Source organism: Rhinoderma darwinii, chromosome 5 (assembly GCF_050947455.1).
Source record: "Rhinoderma darwinii isolate aRhiDar2 chromosome 5, aRhiDar2.hap1, whole genome shotgun sequence".
In the NCBI taxonomy this organism is placed as follows: Eukaryota; Metazoa; Chordata; class Amphibia; order Anura; family Rhinodermatidae; genus Rhinoderma; species Rhinoderma darwinii.
In genome coordinates, this window is record NC_134691.1 from 268,955,059 (window position 1) to 268,973,945 (window position 18,887).

Genomic DNA, 18,887 nt, shown 5'->3' on the forward strand with positions numbered 1-18,887 from the left:
TGCCCCCCGTAGATCGAACTTAGAAAACCATTGGGCTCCCTGAACCTGATTAAAAAGATCCGGAATCAAAGGAAGTGGGTACTGGTTCCTTACGGTGACCTTATTCAGGTTACGATAATCAATGCACGGCCTAAGACCACCATCCTTCTTCCCCACAAAGAAGAAGCCAGCACCTACAGGAGAAGTCGAGGGGCGAATGAAACCCTTGGCCAGGCATTCTTGGATATACACCCTCATAGCTTCACGTTCAGGACATGAAAGATTAAATATCCTACCCTTAGGAAGCTTGGCACCAGGCACCAAATCGATGGCGCAATCGTAATCTCTATGGGGGGGCAACACCTCGGAGGCCTCCTTAGAAAACACATCGGCGAAGTCCTGAACAAACTCAGGAAGCGTGTTTACTTCCTCCCGGGGAGAAATAGAGTTAACAGAAAGACATGACATAAGACATTCACTACCCCATTTGGTGAGATCCCCAGTATTCCAATCAAACGTGGGATTATGCAACTGCAACCAGGGAAGACCTAATACCAGATCAGACGATAATCCCTGCATCACCAGTACAGAGCACTGCTCCAAATGCATGGAGCCAACCAGGAGTTCAAAAACAGGAGTATGCTGAGTAAAATAACCATTAGCAAGGGGAGTTGAGTCGATACCTACTACAGGGATAGGATAAGGTAAATCAATAAAAGGCATTTTTAGAGACATAGCAAATTCCACAGACATGATATTAGCAGATGAGCCAGAATGCACGAAGGCACTGCCAGTGGCAGACCGGCCAGCAAACGAGACCTGAAAGGGAAGCAAAATTTTATTGCGTTTCACATTAACGGGAAATACCTGTGCGCCCAAGTGACCTCCCCGATGATCACTTAGGCGCGGAAGTTTTCCGGCTTTTTATTCTTGCGCCTGGGACAGGTGTTCAGAAGATGCTTGTCGTCCCCACAGTAGAAGCAGAGACCATTCATTCTGCGAAACTCCCTACGTTGTCGAGGGGACATGGAGGCCCCGAGTTGCATAGGTACCTCCGAGTCCTCCGTGGAGGGGCGAGGAGACGGGACCTCGGGTGGATCGCAGAAAAGTCAGAGGGGAGCACATTGAAGCGTTCAAGCTGACGTTCCCTGAGACGTCGGTCAAGTCGTACTGCTAGGGCCATAACCTGGTCAAGGGAGTCAGAAGAGGGGTAGCTAACCAGCAGATCCTTCAGGGCGTCAGATAATCCTAACCTAAACTGGCACCTTAGGGCCGGATCGTTCCACCGAGAAGCTACGCACCACTTTCTAAAATCAGAACAGTACTCCTCAACCGGTCTCCTACCCTGACGTAAGGTCACCAGCTGACTCTCGGCTAAAGCAGTCCTGTCAGTCTCGTCGTAAATGAGTCCGAGGGCAGAGAAAAAGCGATCAACAGAGGAAAGTTCAGGGGCGTCAGGAGCCAAGGAGAAGGCCCACTCTTGGGGCCCTTCCTGGAGTCGGGATATGATGATACCCACCCGCTGGTTCTCGGAACCTAAGGAGTGGGGTTTAAGGCGGAAATACAGTCTGCAACTCTCCCGGAAGGAGAGAAACGTCTTACGGTCCCCTGAGAACCGGTCAGGTAACTTGAGGTCGGGTTCTAGAGGTGAGGTGAGGGGAACTACTACGGCAGCGTCACCCTGGTTGACCCTCTGGGCCAGGGCCTGGACCTGTAGGGAGAGGCCCTGCATCTGCTGGGTCAGGGTCTCAAGGGGGTCCATGATAGCGTCAGCGTAGGGGAAATGGTAGACTAGGTAAGGGGCTTGTAATTATGTAATGGCAGGAAGGAGGAAGGGAAAGTGAGCCCTAATCTACCCACCGCCCTGTCCCTGCCTACTTGCAACGACCCGCACTAGGCGACGGGGTACAACTGGGCGGCGGTCCCTACGCTGTCTAAGTGCACGGGAGAACAAACAGGGAACACGCAAGGGAAGGGGCAGTAGCCCACGGAACGCCGAGGAAACGGAGCGGTGAATGAGTTGTCAGGACCAGGATGAAGTGGAGTATACCCAAGTGAGCACGGAGGAGGAAGCAAGCCGGAGGCAAAGCAAAGCGGGATAAGCAGAACAGCAGCAAGGCAGAAGCACGGCAGGAGCAGGCTGGAGCAAGCAGCAGTGGGGCCAGGAATCCAAAAGAATTACAAGCACTGAGGAGGAGAACACAGCAGGTAATAAAGGACAGGGGGCGGAGCTAACTAAGACTGACCAGGCCGCGATAGGCTCTCCCACTCCTGAGCCTGCCACCCTGGTTGGTGGGAGATGGTGTCAGTCGAACAGGTCTGGCCTCAGGTGTGGATTGATTAATCCCAGGAGTATACCTAGACGTAGTACCTGGCAGATCCCTAACAGTTATCTACAGGGGGATGTATGGCGTTATCTACAGGGGGATGTATGGCGTTATCTACAGGGGGATGTATGGCGTTATCTACAGGGGGATGTATGGCGTTATCTACAGGGGGATGTATGGCGTTATCTACAAAGGGGGCTGTATGGCGCTATCTACAGAGGGGGCTGTATCGCACTATCTACAGGGGGTCTGTATTGCGTTATCTACAAAGGGGGCTGTATGGCGCTATCTGCAGGGGGGGCTGTATGGCGTTCTCTACAGTGGGGGCTGTATGGCGTTATCTACAGGGGGCTGTATGGCGTTATCTACAGGGGGGGGCTGTCAAAAAGGCACTATCTACAAGGGGGGGGGGGGGGTTGTGTGACACCCAGGGGAGGGGGGGCCCCAGTCAAAAGTTTGCTATGGTGCCCAGTCTTTCCTAGTTACGCTCCTGCATTTGAGTGCACAATATGTTGTGCCCAGTTTGTGCCACTGAAGACAAATACCTCATAAAATATGAATTGAGTTCTCTCGGGTATGGCGATGCCAGATCTGTGGACGTAGACTGCTGTTTGTGCACGCTGTAAGGCTCATAAGGGAGAGAGCACCATTTGGCTTTTGGAGCGCAGATTTTGCTTGGTGGTTGTTCTGTTTGAAATACCAGCAAAACGCCAGTTTATAATGTGGCATATGTAATCTGTACGGAGTACATCAGGGCATAATAAGAGGGTATAATAATGGGGTAAATAAATAATTATCCACAGATCTGTGCCCGGTGTCGCACTGATAAATGGTGCCCGATCTTATCCGCTTTTGGACACTCTGCACATTTTGCATCGCCATATTCTGAGAGCCGGAACTTTTTTATTTTTTCTCCAACAGAGCTGTATGAGGGCTTATTTGTTGCGGGATAATCTGTAGTTTTCATTGGTACCATTTTGGGGTACATGCGATTTTTTTTTTATCACTTTTTATTCCATTTTTTGACAAGCAAGGTGACCAAACACATTCAATTCTGACAATGTTTTTTTAATCTTTTTTTTTTACGGCGTTCACCCTGGGCTATAAGTTAAAATTTTACTTTATTCTGCGGGTCGATACGATCACCGCGATACCATATATATATATATATATATATATATATATATATATATATATCAAAAGAAAATGTGCAGCACTCCAATATGAAAAAGATCCTTGATAAAGATCCTATTGTAGGATTGAAACGTTGCTGTTGTATCTGGAGTGAATAAACCACTATTTTTTTCATATTGGAGTGCTGCAAATTTTCTTTTGCTATACCTTACATTCCGTCCGAGGATGTTTTGCTGGGCACCTGGTCATTGATTTCTGTGTGAGTGCTGCTGCCTTCTCTTTTGCTATATATATATATATATATATATATATATATATATATATATATATATATATAGTTGTTTTTTTTTTATGTTTTGCAGCGTTTACGCAATAAAATCACTTTCTTGTGTAAGGGCTTGTTTTTTCCGGGACGGGTTGTAGTTTTTATTGGTACTATTTTGGGGTACATAGTTTTATAGTTAGGGTCGTTACGAACGCGGTGATACTAAATATGTGTACTTTTTTAACATGTTCATTTTTTTTCCTATCATAAGACTACTTATAGGAAAAAAATAATTTTTGGGTTTATGTAACTTATAACTTTTATTTTTAAACTTTTATAAAAAAAAAATTTTTTTTTACTTGTCCCACTAGGGAACATTTAGACATGCAGCTCTGATCACTGCTAGAATACATTACACTACCTATGTAGTGTAATTTATTCTAACTGTCATTGTGATGTGACAGTCACTCTGACAAGAAGCCTATGAGGTCCAGCCTCCGGCTAGTCTTCATAGGCTTCTGTACATGGCAGCCCGGAAGCCATTGTGTGGCGTCTGGTTGCCATGGGTACCATCGCCAGCTCCTGTGATTTCACGTGGGGGCTGCTGATCTGCGCTAAACTCCTTAAATTCGGCGATCGCAATCGACCGCCGCATCGAAGGGGTTAACTGCCCAAATCAGCGGCGATGGGCCGCTGATCGGCAACAGGGAATGCAGGGCAGACACCCTGCACAGTTAACCGCCACTGCGGTTAACTGTCAAAGTACTGACGTAATTGCACGTCAAGGTGCGCGAAGTTACTACTCACCTTGACGTGCAGATACGTCAAGGTGCGGGAAGGGGTTAATTACTGTGCAGTGCTAATATTTACTCCTGGTATAGTGGTGTTGTTTAACCCCTTCCCGACATCCACCGTATATATACGGCGAACGTCGGGTGGGGGGAGTATGGAGCGGGCTCGCGGGTGGTGGCACGGGCTCAACATGTCAGGTGTGTGTGTGTGTGTGCGTGTTATAGCCGACATTTCAGCGTAACGAACGGGTTCCCGCTCTACTGCGATCCCGCTCGTTTAACCCATTAAATGCTGCGGTCAATAGCGACTGCAGCATTTAAATTACATAAAATGGGGGAGTGGCCCCCTGTAATGCTGCAACTATATTAATTTGGTATCACCATAATCTTATTGACCCGCAGAATAAAGTTAACATGCCGTTTTTACCACATGGTAAACGCCTTAAAAATAAAACCGCAGTTTTTTTTCGTATTCCAACCCACAAATACTTTTTCCCAGTTTCCCACTACATTAGATGGTACAATAAATGGTGCCGTGAAAATCTACAACTCGTCACGCAAAAAACAAGCCCTCATACGGCAAAATTGATGGAAAAATAGAAAAAAGTTATGGCTTTTGGATGGTGGGAAGGAAAAAACTAGAGTGAAAATCCAAAATCGCTGCAGCGGGAAAGGGTTAAAACTATACTTTTAGATTTGTGTTTAGTATATGGTGGTATTATTTGTGTACATTATATAGCGTCATTATTTTATTATGTACAGTATATTGCTGCATAATTTATGTTTAATATGCCCATGTGCATGATCCTTGCTCTTGTGATATATTCATAGTTGTTTACAGGAAGAGATTTTGGTTGTCATTGGTGGAAAGGTCAGGGGGTAATGAACTTTTGCACCAGGGCCTAACCTTTAGCTACGCCCAGTGGCGGATTAAGAAGGCCATGGGCCCTGGGTTGTTACCCAAACTTGGGCCCCCCTTCTCCACCGCCACCCTGCCGTGCCGTAACTATTGCTAACACTACCTTTTTGCACAAGCATTAACAAATGGGTGTTACGATCCCCCTTTCACAGGGCTGTGTCCCTACATTCTGACAGTATCACACTGTGCAGGGACACATCCTCCTGACAAGGGGAATGGTAACACCAATTTTTCTATCAGTCCTGGACTGCACAAAGACTTTATGTGGAATACAAGGATTTCCTATAATAAACATGTCAGGAGAGGGGACAGATTCTCTACAAATCCAGTGACTCACAGGTGACTATGCCTCAGATGCTAGTAGTTTTTTTTCCTCTTTTTTTACTCCATCCGGTCCAGAGCTCATGACGACTTCTCCTGGCCATGACCCATTTCTGCAGCCCTTAAATATAATATCACCATGCACTGCGCCCCTGAATATAAGTGTCAGACACTGTAAAGTAAAGCACCACATACACAGTGCCCCCCTGTAGATAGCGCCAACCCCCATGTAGACAGCGCCACACACACACCCCCTGTAGATAGCGCCACACACACACACACCTGTAGATAGTGCCACACACACCCCCCCTGTAGATAGCGTCACACAGCCCCCTATAGAGCCACGCAGCACTCCCCCCTTGTATATAGTGCCACACAGCGCTCCCCCCTTGTATATAGTGCCACACAGCACTCCCCCCCCCATGTATATAGTGCTACACAGCGTCGCTACAGTGCAGCCCTGGGATGTCATTTTATCCAATATGACTGCTGCAGTCTGTGATTGGCTGCAGCGGTCACATGGGGTGAAACATCATCCCAGGAGGCCGGCCCGGACAAAGAAATAGAATTCTGGGCAAGTATAAGATTTTTATTTTTTCTAAATTGCGTTTTTACATAACATCTGCTATCTGTTGTGGGTTTTACTTCCCCATTGAATTAAATGGGGAAAACCCGAAACAAATGAGCAGCTATTACGCAAATACAATTGACATGCTACGGAATAAAAAACCGCACCGCAGGTCAATTTCTGAGCTTTTTTTCCCCACTTATCATTTACGCAGCGTGTGATAAGAATTGTTCACATCTAATCTACTCTGCTGCTACTGTATTAGGGCTTGTCCACACTTAATGGAATTGCTGCGTATTTTCCGCCCGGAAAATACGCAGAATACAGTAGTGGCAAAGTGAGTGAGATTTACCAAATCTCATCCAGACGCTGCGTAAAATTTCCGACCAGACATTTTGTCCTGCGGTGCGTATTTCTCGTACTGCAGCATGTCAATTCCTGCTGCGGAAAGTGGACAGAATTGATGTGTTTTTTCAGAGGAGACGTCACCATCCCCCAACATTGAGAAAAACGCCGCAAAATACGCACCATTTTCTGCAGCAAAAACGCAGGAAATGGTGCTTTTTTTCTGCAGCGGAATTTCTGCTGGTTTCTGCGGAATTGCTGCAGAAATATATATATTATATATATATATATACACACATACACACACACACACTATATACATACATACACATCACAGACACACATGAGTATGCACATTATACACATATAAAGTACACATTGTAAACACACGAATATGCACATTATACACATATAAAGTACACATTGTAAACACACATGAATATGCACATTATACACATATAAAGTACACCTTGTAAACACACATGAATATGCACATTATACACATATAAAGTACACCTTGTAAACACACATGAATATGCACATTATACACATATAAAGTACACCTTGTAAACACACATGAATATGCACATTATACACATATAAAGTACACATTGTAAACACACATGAGTATGCACATTATACACATATAAAGTACACATTGTAAACACACATGCACTTACCTTTTATGTAGGATATTTGTGAAGGGCGTTGTGTGGGAGCCTTCACACAGCGTTTCTCCTGCTCATAGCCCGACACAGAGCCCGCAGACAGTCTCCCCTCCCCCATGTCCCGACTGCTAGCAGCAGCAGGAGAGATATGTAGAGCAGGGAAGGGGGCTGGAGGGGGAGCTTCAGCACAGACCACGGCTGCTAAGTAGGACAGAAGCTCACCTCATGACAGGTGCAGTCCTGGCACCGACGCCACCAGGCATGAGTGGGTTCGGACGGCCATGGGCCCCCTGGGAGCCTTGGGCCCTGGGCGGCCACCCGAACCACCCTAATGATGATCCGCCACTGGCTACGCCTCTGCCTAAGTAACTGTATCTAATCAGCCGGTACTCCATAAGGCCCTGTTCACATCAGCGCTGCCCTTCCGTTGAGGGGTTCCGTCGGAGGTTTGACGGAAACTTTGCTAATGATTTGCTAATGATTTCCCTTTGTTACCGTTGTGAACGGATTCCTTTGTTTTGACTACATCAATAGCGCAGTCGACTGAGAAAGCAAAGTTTCCATCACCATTGAGATCAATAGTGATGCAAACGGAAGCTAAGGTTTCCGTTTGCTTTTCCGTTGAGGGGTTAACCCGATGGAAACCTAAGACAGAACCCCTCAATGGAAGGGCAACGCTGACGTGAACAGGCCCTAAGAAGTAAATGGAAAATGTGCAATATTTAACATTCACTTATAATAAAGTGCTTCTGTATTACAACAGTACTCCCAATATGATGGGACAAGACTTCCACAAGAATAAGAACATACTACCACCTATTGGCAAACCTCGGAATTGCATACATATAACAAAACTAACTTTTTTAGGTTTATATTTTCTGTGTGTGGGTGTAGAAATTATCCATTACTATGTAGCACATTGCACTGACATGATGTTGGATTAACCCCTTTGAGTCTATCTATATGTATTTTGTGGCAATAGCAACATTATCCTACTCATGAGTGCCCTGTGCATGTAGGCACACAGAGTAGCAACTAGCGCACGGTGCTCTGTATGGTGCAGTATTAGGGTTATTCTTCCTAGAAGCAATGCTTGTTAGGGAGAATAGCTCCATAGAACGGTGTCCAATGGATCATTGCACCATTTCTTTTCTTTGAATTCATACAGAATGCAACAGAACCAACCTAGAAATGTGTATGGGCACCATATTAGGACTATTAGGATATGAAACTTAGAGGTTGTAAAGAGCCGTAATACACTCACGTGCATGAGGTCTAATAAAAATATACTATGTAACATAAATAATTCCACTCTCTATTGGCAGGGTACATGCTCTGGTATAAATGATATGTGCATGTCATACTATGTACTCAGGGGCGTAACTAGGAAAGACTGGGCCCCATAGCAAACTTTTGACTGGGGCCCCCCTCCCCTGGGTGTCACACAACCCCCCCCCTTGTAGATAGTGCCTTTTTTACATCCCCCCCTGTAGATAACGCCATATAGCCCCCCTGTAGAGAACGCCATACAGCCCCCCCCTGTAGAGAACGCCATACAGACCCCCCTGTAGAGAACACCATACAGCCCCCCCTGTAGAGAAAGCCATACAGCCGCCCCCTGTAGGGAAAGCCATACAGCCCCCCCTGTAGAGAACACCATACAGCCCCCCCTGTAGAGAAAGCCATACAGCCGCCCCCTGTAGAGAAAGCCATACAGCCCCCCCTGTAGAGAAAGCCATACAGCCCCCCCTGTAGAGAAAGCCATACAGCCCCCCCCTGTAGAGAACGCCATACAGCCCCCCTGTAGAGAACGCCATACAGCCCCCCCTGTAGAGAACGCCATACAGCCCCCCCTGTAGGGAACGCCATACAGCCCCCATCCTGTAGGGAACGCCATACAGCGTCCCCCCTCCCAAAAAAATCTGACCTAAAGTGTGTCCTACAAAAGACATGTATCCCCTCTGCACAGGATAGGGGATACATGTGTGATCGCTGGCAGCGGTAGGGAGAAGTTCTCCGAAGTTCTCCATGACTAACCTCTGACTTCCGGCGTCTGCGCAGCTCAATAAAAATGCGCTGGTCACGCATGCGCACAAGCGCGACCGGCACTCCATTCATTTCTACGGAGCTGCCGACACAGACCCTGGAAGTCCGAGGTTAGTGATGGAGAAATTCAGGGGACTTTCAGTCCCCCGTTCTCCCTATCAATGCCGGCGATCACACATGTATCCCCTATCCTGTGGATAGGGGATACATGTATTTTGTTTAATGGCAGAGCGGGGAGATACCTCCCTGCTCTGCCGTAGTGTTCAGTGGTGTCGCGCTGTAGCAGCCATAGCGGCTGCTAGCAGAGCCTCCGGCCATGGTGGGGGCCCATGCTGGCGGGCGACACGGGCCCCCTCACGGCTGCTACGGCGGTAGTTGCGCCACTGTATGTACTCTAGCACATATGAGAAAAATGATGGATATCTCATTGGGATTACTGTTTTTACGTTTGCTCCGTGTTCACTCTCTGATAAAAGTCAGGACCATATTAACTCCATGCAGGGGATGACGCTGACAAAAGAGGCCCCTGTGTAGAACAGCGTTTTCCAACTGTCAATTTGAGGTCAGCAGGGACCTAGCCATAGACCACCTCATTAATGCCTCTCCAGAGAATCCCTCACCAGCGTGCCAGTCCAACAATGACTGTAAGACATGGATAGGCATGAGTGTACTCCATTACATGTGATTAAATAGACAGTAAGGAGCACCATTTTTTATTTATTTAAAAAAAAAAAACTAACAGTGGGCCCCTGGCTTGCCAGAACCCCATGCAGCTGTTTAGGTTGCACATATGTTATGGCTGTCCCGGACTTCAGGGCTAGGACAGTGAAGACAAAATATACCGTCAAAAGGGAATGCTGATTTATATGAACTAGACCGTTGGTGAAGCACTCAAGTCAGGCATACTGTACTGTTGCCATGAAGGGGGAGAAGGGTGTAGAGACATGGTGGCTTTGCAAATGCCTGAATTAAGGCACTTGCCTTTGTCCAAAAAGTACAGTGATCCCCAACCACCGAGCCGCGGACCAATACCGGGCCGTGGATCATTTGGTATTGGGCCACAGTATCTGGTATCCGCCCCGGTGACGGCAGGGTATTCTGGGCGAAAAACCGCACCAAATTATGGTTCAGTTTTTTGCCCGGAATGTCCACTACAGGGAACCGCTGAGCATTAAGCCGGCCTGCTAGCAGGCTGGCCACCTGGGATGATCTTTTTTCTGAGTAACGTTTTTCGCGGCGGAATAGCTGCGATTCCGTCGCAATTAACGCAACAACTGCTATTTGTTGTGTGTTTTATCTCCCTATTGAATTCAATGGAGAAAACCCGCAACAAATAAGCAGAGTTTACGCAAATACAATTGACACGCTGCGGAATAAAACTGTGCACCGCATGTCAATTTCTGAGCGTTTTCTCCACTCCCTATTTACGCAGTGTGGATGAGATTTGTTCTATCTCATCCACTTTGCTGCTACTGTATTATGCTGCAGATTTTCTACAACAAATTCTTTTTTCTAAAATCCGCAAATAAAGGTTGGGGACCGCTTCAAAAGTACATTAAAAATTCTAATGGAAACAAGGTCTGCAATGATACTGGTGTGACTATATTAACATAACACTGCAGGCAAGGTAATGTCAGTTTTTAAACTTTTCTCTGATGGTCCAATTATCCAGAATCTCTAAAAATCTAGCACTTATCAGGTCCCATTGAGGCCGAATTAATGGATTTTTGATGTACTGTATATGGACAATGTGAAAACTGTTGGGGTTTGTGAATGCCTCCCAACCCTTCCAGATCCAGCATGATGTCCCGCTGACATGGACGACCGACGTCCCGGTTTCAACTGCATCTACGTCCTCAGGACGCAGATACAGTTGAAACTTATGGTGGAGCAGGGAGCCGTGAGCTCCCTGCTCCCCCATTTACTATAAAACACCAGCCATGTGTGGCATGGCGCAACACAGGTATGTCATCGCGCCTTTCTGCACAGAGCCACACACAGCACAGACTGGAGGACCTCCCCTGCTCGTTTTGGGAACAGGACTAGATGAATACTTGTTTTTTTTTATTAGGCACTATGGGGGCATTATACTATGTGGGGGGGCCACATACTGTGTGCAGAGGCTACTATGGGGGCATTAGACTGAGTGGGGGCCACTATTGTGGCATTATATTTTGTGGGGGGCACTGTAGGGGTATTATTGTCTGTAGGCTGAACTGTATGGGCAAGAATTGTGCAAGCTTAGAGGCGTAACTTAACACTAAAAAAATTAGCAGTGGCGCGCTTAGCGCAAACACAGGAGTTTTCCCTTTTTGCAATACTTTAAAGTTGGGAAGTATGTCTTTGTGAAGTGTAGTTTTGGCCAGTCCTTGCCTGCAATAGAGTTAAACATTCAACAGTGCCAACGTTTCTTTCACAATTCGATTTTTTTGCTCTTTCTAGGTCTGTATTATCATTAATAGACGAAGCAGCTGCAGATAAGAAGAACTGTTGAAGATCAATTTAAAGAGGCTCTGTCACCAGATTTTGCAACCCCTATCTGCTATTGCAGCAGATAGGCGCTGCAATGTAGATTACAGTAACGTTTTTATTTTTAAAAAACGAGCATTTTTTGCCAAGTTATGACCATTTTTGTAGTTATGCAAATGAGGCTTGCAAAAGTCCAAGTGGGTGTGTTTAAAAGTAAAAGTCCAAGTGGGCGTGTATTATGTGCGTACATCGGGGCGTGTTTACTACTTTTACTAGCTGGGCGTTCTGATGAGAAGTATCATCCACTTCTCTTCAGAACGCCCAGCTTCTGGCAGTGCAGACACAGCCGTGTTCTCGAGAGATCACGCTGTGTCGTCACTCACAGGTTCTGCATCGCGTCGGCACCAGAGGCTACAGTTGATTCTGCAGCAGCATCAGCGTTTGCAGGTAAGTAGCTACATCGACTTACCTGCTAACGCCGATGCTGCTGCAGAATCAACTGAAGCCTCTGGTGCCGATGTCCTCGCTCGTCTGACACGATGCAGGACCTGTGAGTGACGTCACAGCGTGATCTCTCGAGAACACGGCTGTGTCTGCACTGCCAGAAGCTGGGCGTTCTGAAGAGAAGTGGATGATACTTCTCATCAGAACGCCCAGCTAGTAAAAGTATTAAAAACGCCCCGATGTACGCACCTAATACACGCCCACTTGGACTTTTACTTTTAAACACACCCACTTGGACTTTTGCAAGCCTCATTTGCATAACTACAAAAATGGTCATAACTTGGCCAAAAATGCTCGTTTATAAAAATAAAAACGTTACTGTAATCTCCATTGCAGCGCCGATCTGCTGCAATAGCAGATAGGGGTTGCAAAATCTGGTGACAGAGCCTCTTTAAGTTTCACACAATCCCAATATAAAAGTTCAAACTTGACGTCGATTGTTTCCCTAACTTGTGCTTCTAGGCCAGTTTCCAATTTCACTATGACAACCTCCAGTGTACTTTGGAAAAGTATGACCAACCACTGCGACAGTTTATTACATGGACATGTTTGGTCCTGATACTAGAGGCTGATTTAAAAAATACTATTTGCAGATCTTATCTCAACAATTTCAAAGGAAGTGGAAAAAGATTATGGAAAAATTGTCAATTCTACTAACATACATTTGAGTTGGGGGTCCTCTTACATGGCTTGACGTGGACCATGTAAACGAGCACCAATCAACGAGACAGCTAATTGATCGGCGCTCATTTGCTCCTTTCACAAGGAGCTAGTATGGGGATGAGGGATCGTTACTATGATCACTGGTCCCCATACATTTCTATCATGTCGGCAGATGTGCTGCCCAAAACGATAATATTTAAGGCATTCAAAATGATACAATTAGCCGATGAACGAGCATTTGAGGACATTGTGTGTTCAGATCTGGTTTGTCCAGTTTGTAAAATATCTTAATTGCATATCAGGATCTAATATAAACTTCTGACTTCCTGAAATGATTCCTCCTTTTAACAGTACATTTTATTCTGGTTCCATTCATTATATATCCACCCAATTGTTATCTAAATTGCTTCTGATTGTCTTTAAAGTGTAGCTAAACCTTTGACAAACTTCTGACATGTCATAGTGACATGTCAGAAGTTTGGATTGGTGGGGGTCCGAGCACTGATACCCCCACCAATCGCTAGAACGAAGCAGCTGAAGCGCTCGTGTGAGCGCTCAGCCGCTTCGTGTCTGTTCGGCTTTTTCTGGAAAGCCGATGCATCGGAGTACGGGTTCATAGACTTTCTATTGAGTCCGTACTCTGATCCATTTATTTCTGGAAATGGCCGAACAGACACGAAGCGACTGAGCGCTCACACGAGCGCTTCAGCTGCTTCGTTCTAGTGATTGGTAGGGGTCTCAGTGCTCGAACCCCCACCAATCCAAACTTCTGACATGTCTCTATGACATGTCAGAAGTTTGTCAAACGTTTAGCTACACTTTAACTGAATATCGTCATAAATTGCCTGCTTATTGTTGCACTTTCTGTCATCATGTATGTTAGAAAGGTGAGGGATCCCCTATGCACACAAAAGGTTCAAAAACCAAAAGACAGCTCATTAAAGTACAATTCGTACTGAAAATCTGAAAAAGGCCATACTCGCTAAGTCATATGATAGATTTGAGGAAAACCTAATAGAAAAAAAATAGTGTTGTCCACAGAGTTAAATATCAAGTGAAGGGATTTTAGATGGTTTTGGAGGGTTGACCTGGTGATCAAACCGGTCTTCCCTAAACAGCACTGAAAGGCTTTGATTGGGGAGGGGGGATCCAACAAAAGATGTTGTATAAGTGGAGGTCTCTCCAGGAACCATCTTGGCTACTGAGCAATAGTGATTGGGTTAATGTATAATACTTCTCTGCTGCGAAACAAGATCAGTCATACTTTATGATGAGTTTACCTACACATTATCAATACAATGCAGACGATAACTTTGTGGAATGCGTCAATATTAATGATACAGCTCCTATAAATCCAATAAAATGAATTTGCAATATGATTGCTGGACTAGTACCAATATTCCCGATTCAACCCAAAATGGCTAGCCTAGAAATTTTTCACCAATGAAGTACCAATAACAGCTTTTCAAACTTATACCAAAACTTAAAATTGCCCAGGTCAACTTACCCTTGTTTGTAATGGAGGGCATAATACTTACGCATAACACTACTTTTAAAATAAAGAAAAACTATTTGATGTTTATGATACAAAAGTGATAAGATATTAAATGAAAAACAAAAAAAAAAAACACAGGCCTATTCCTTTTCATATAAGACATATAAAAAAATGGTTGCACAGTAAATGAATTGCTATATTGTATTCATAGGCATTACCTGATCTTCCTGTGCCTCTGCTGTTGACAAGGAAAACTTATTCCATGGGAAAGGGAATTGCCTGAGATAGGAGAACGCCGGCATTACTACTGAATTGCAGTTACGTAATGAGATCAAGCGAATGCCCACTTCTGACCTATATATTAATCCAGTTTTGCCAGCTCATGTAATACTATGCTCTAGGACCACATGTTTACCGGTTGCTGTCCCTGTGCACGTCTGTTAATGTTACCCTGCTGCAACTGGCAGGAAAAATAACAAGATGATCAGGTTCTGAGTTCTCAGAAAGCTCTGCTATAATAATAATCCTTGGGTACGCCTCCTCAGTTTGAAGCTAATGCTTGAATAATTGGATTATTTTAGGAAGCAGCTGTGACAATTCTACGGAAACTGAAGTGAGACTGCATTTTTGCAACTAAATATCTGAGAGCAACAATGGTTGATTGAGTTTATTCTAATAAAGTATTATTAGTAATATGTCTGAATCTGGGAGATTTACTAAATGAAATGCAGCAGAATTCTATAGCAAATACACCAAAAAAACGTGCATGGTACGTGCCAAAATTAAAGAAATTGAGAGAAAGCGGCGTGGCTAAGAGGACTTTATTAGCCGGTTCCCTCTCTGCACTATACACGTAGGCCGCAGCGGGGAGTTAAGTCACACGGATTGCGCTATGATAGCACGGGAATTCAATTGGTTAATCGGCATTTAATACGTTTGACAGAGAAAGGGGCCTCCCTCTGTCAGCCCATCGGCGCAATCACGGTTGCCAATGGATTGCAATAGCAGCAGGGGACCTACTAAAGACCCTCATGTCTGCCATGGATGTGAGCTTATTAGGCCCTGCCTCTGGCAGGCAGGTATAATACACTACATAAGTAGTGCAGTATGTTATGTAAGCGACCAAAGGATCACATCTTCAAGTTGCCAAGTGGCTCTGTAGCTCTAGCCTTAAAGAGACTGTCACCACATTATAAGTGCCCTATCTCCTACATAAGGAGATGGGCGCTATAATGTAGGTGACAGCAGTGCTTTTTATTTAGAAAAACGATCTATATTTACCACGTTATTTGCAATTTTAGCTTTATGCTAATTACTTTCTTAATGCCCAACTGGGCGTGTTTTTACTTTAGACCAAGTGGGCGTTGCACAGAGGAGTGTATGACGCTGAGCAATCAGTGACCAATCAGCGTCATGCACTTCTCTCCATTCAATTAGTCGGCACATAGTGACACTGCGTTATTCACTATGTGCTGTCTTATACTGACATATTCACGTTACTAAAGTGTTTAGACAGTGAGTTGACATTCCTTCCAGCCAGGACGGGATGTCTATTCACAATCCCTGCACTTTGTTAACGTTTCTGTGGTACTTACAACAGAGCAAAGCGTAATCTCGCTGTAAGCTGTCATTTACAGCGTGATCTCGCGAGATTACACTTGCTCTGCTGTAATTACCATAGAAACAATAACGAAGTGTCGGGATTGTGAATAGACATCCCGTCCTGGCTGGAAGGAATGTCAACTCACTGTCTAAACACTTTAGTAACGTTAATGTGTCAGTATAAGACAGCACATAGCGAACAACACAATGTCACTATGTGCTGACTAATTGAATGGAGAGAAGTGCATGACGCTGATTGGTCAGCGTCATGCACTCCTCTGTGCAACACCCACTTGGTCTAAAGTAAAAACACGCCCAGTTGGGCATTAAGAAAGTAATTACCATAAAGCTAAAATCGCTTATAACGTGGTAAAAATAGATTGTTTTTCTAAATAAAAAGCACTGCTGTCACCTACATTACAGTGCCATCTCCTTATGTAGGCGATAGGCCACTTATAATGTGATGACAGAGCCTCTTGGTCCAACGTTCTGTACTGAATATTTTCATAATATATCTTTAGAAAGCTCCCTAATATATCCTGTTTCATTATTGAATTCAACATATAAACAGTATACAGTAAGCTTCTAGGCTCCCTCTAGTGGTGGCTACCAGAACGTAATAATTTTAAATTGTTTTCAGGACTTGTTCACTTTCTAATGAAATTTCCCTAAGTTGCTGTGCTCTGAAAATGGGCAACCCCTTTAAGAAATGAATCGGCTTTGAATTTAAGTAAATAAAACAAAAACTGTGTTTACTGTAAACCTGTGCCATTGTAAATGTATGGTGCCAGTTTCAAAATTCTGCTCTTATAAGGAAGAGAAGGAACACATTATCCTAAAGGGCTAAATTCACACAACCATTTCTACCTCCGTGTAGTATCCTACTCTACAACGAGTGCAATGCTGTCTGCACACCGACCCGATAATAGTAGATGGGTTAAAATTTTTATATGGATCTGAAAAACAATGCGATCTGTATTATATGGTAGGGGAACAATAGAGGATTTTATTCTTGATGATATCGAAGATTTAGTACTTAATACGGGTCAAGCAGCCGCATTACAGATATACTTACAGAACTCAATGCAGATGAAAATATGCCCATTTATAACCAAGTTTTCTGCACGTAATATGGCTGTTATTTTTTACGGTCGTGTGAATAAGGCCTTACAAAGAGAGGAAAAGAACAGGTGCCCACAAATACTCCAAATGTATTCTTGAGTATGTTCACACGCCTAACAAAAAACGGCTGTAGAACACAGAGCGGTTTTCAAGGGCAAACAGCCTCTGATTTTCAGCCGTTACTTATGCATCAGGCGTTTTTTGATACTGTTTTTATATTGCGACAATGAAAAACGGCTCCAAAAAATGGCTCAAGAAGTGACATGCACTTCTTTTTTATGGGGCGCGTGGGAACGAAATGCTGTTTTTCCCATTGAAATCAATGGGCAGGTGTTTGGAGGCATTCAGCCTCCGTATTTTTAGTCATTTTTTGGGGGGGGGGGAGGTGGGGGGGGTGTTTACGGGCCGAAAAACTGCTGAAAATAGGCCATGCGAACATACCCTTAAAGTCCTAAAAAAATGGTACTTAATCTTTACAATAATGTCTTTGTGCTTTGTCTTATTGTCTACTCCTAAGTATTATTCTTGGGTAAGTGAAGTTTATCGAGCAACCTTTTCTGCCAACCACAATATCTACGTCCAGATTAAATATGTCATAACTCACGTGAGACAAATGAGCTTAATCAGCGTGCATATACCCAAACATCCTGACTCTAAATCTGCGTGACGGTAAGCAGAACCATTGTGAAAAGGTTTCATGAATTCAGCCATACTATAGTACTGCTTCCTATATCTATAAACAGATGCATTTCATAGATCTGAATTTATTTGTATTCCTAATATAATATTATCAAACGTTAAAATTGAGATTCCATCAATTTAAACAACCCCTTTTGAATATCGTATGTCACCCCTTTGTGGTATGAGGGCAATAAAACAATGAAAAAGATAATACGGTGGCCACAGACAGCTACATTTCTGTATGCAGTGGGTTGTAGGGGCAGAGAACTACTGCTTAGGAAATTGTACAGCTACTGGTTTGGAAAAAAAATATATATATATATCGGGGCCAAATGGCTGCAGGTAGGATTGCTGGCAGAAAAAATGGAGATCATACGAGGTCCTCGGAAGAAGATCCTCAGAAGAAGCGCAGAGCATGGCGTCTGTTCTGAAGCTGCTGTTGGAGAAAGAGGGGGAGGGGTTGCTGCCACAAAAAAAAGCATCTGCCCCCTAAGGCCAAGTGAGCGCCACTTCATGGGAGCCAGCACTCTCCCTCTTGAAGGAGAAAGTCCCACCCCCTGCCTGGCAAAACCAGACAATTGGTGCTAAATTAATAGGGCCAGAAGAAGGTGCCCAAGATATGATGGTGCCCATTATGGCAAAAACGGCAGTCAGAAAGTCGCCAAAGGGAGCACCAAGCCATGTGCCAAAACAGAGGATGCAGGCGGAGGGAACCTATACTGGCTGGTTTGAAAAGGGGTTCATCTACTGTGTAGAGGTCTTGTGGGAAAGGGGGGGCTGACATGACCATTCCCTCAGCAACAAATGAGGCATGTTATGGTCCTTAACCTCTTGCCACGCTGCTCCGCAATAGTACGTCCTGCAGAGGGGTTAGTTCCTGCATCCAGACGTACTATTGCGGTGTAGTTCCCGGAGCACACTGTCCTAACGGACAGTGTCCGGGAACCGGGAGGTCAGCTGTCCCTGACAGCTGACACTCCAGCCTTGC

At 44.8% G+C, this 18,887-nt stretch overlaps 1 protein-coding gene across 1 annotated transcript in view; it reads right to left on the minus strand.

Moving 5' to 3' along the window:
- The window catches only part of ATP2C1 (ATPase secretory pathway Ca2+ transporting 1), a 108,439-nt gene extending 93,496 nt beyond the window's left edge, over positions 1-14,943 (minus strand). Inside the window, exon 1 of the mRNA XM_075827122.1 lies at positions 14,713-14,943. Within this exon, the coding sequence (XP_075683237.1) occupies positions 14,713-14,796 (84 nt within the window). The 5' untranslated portion in view covers positions 14,797-14,943. The remainder of the gene's footprint in view (positions 1-14,712) is intronic.
- Positions 14,944-18,887: the final 3,944 nt, after the last annotated feature.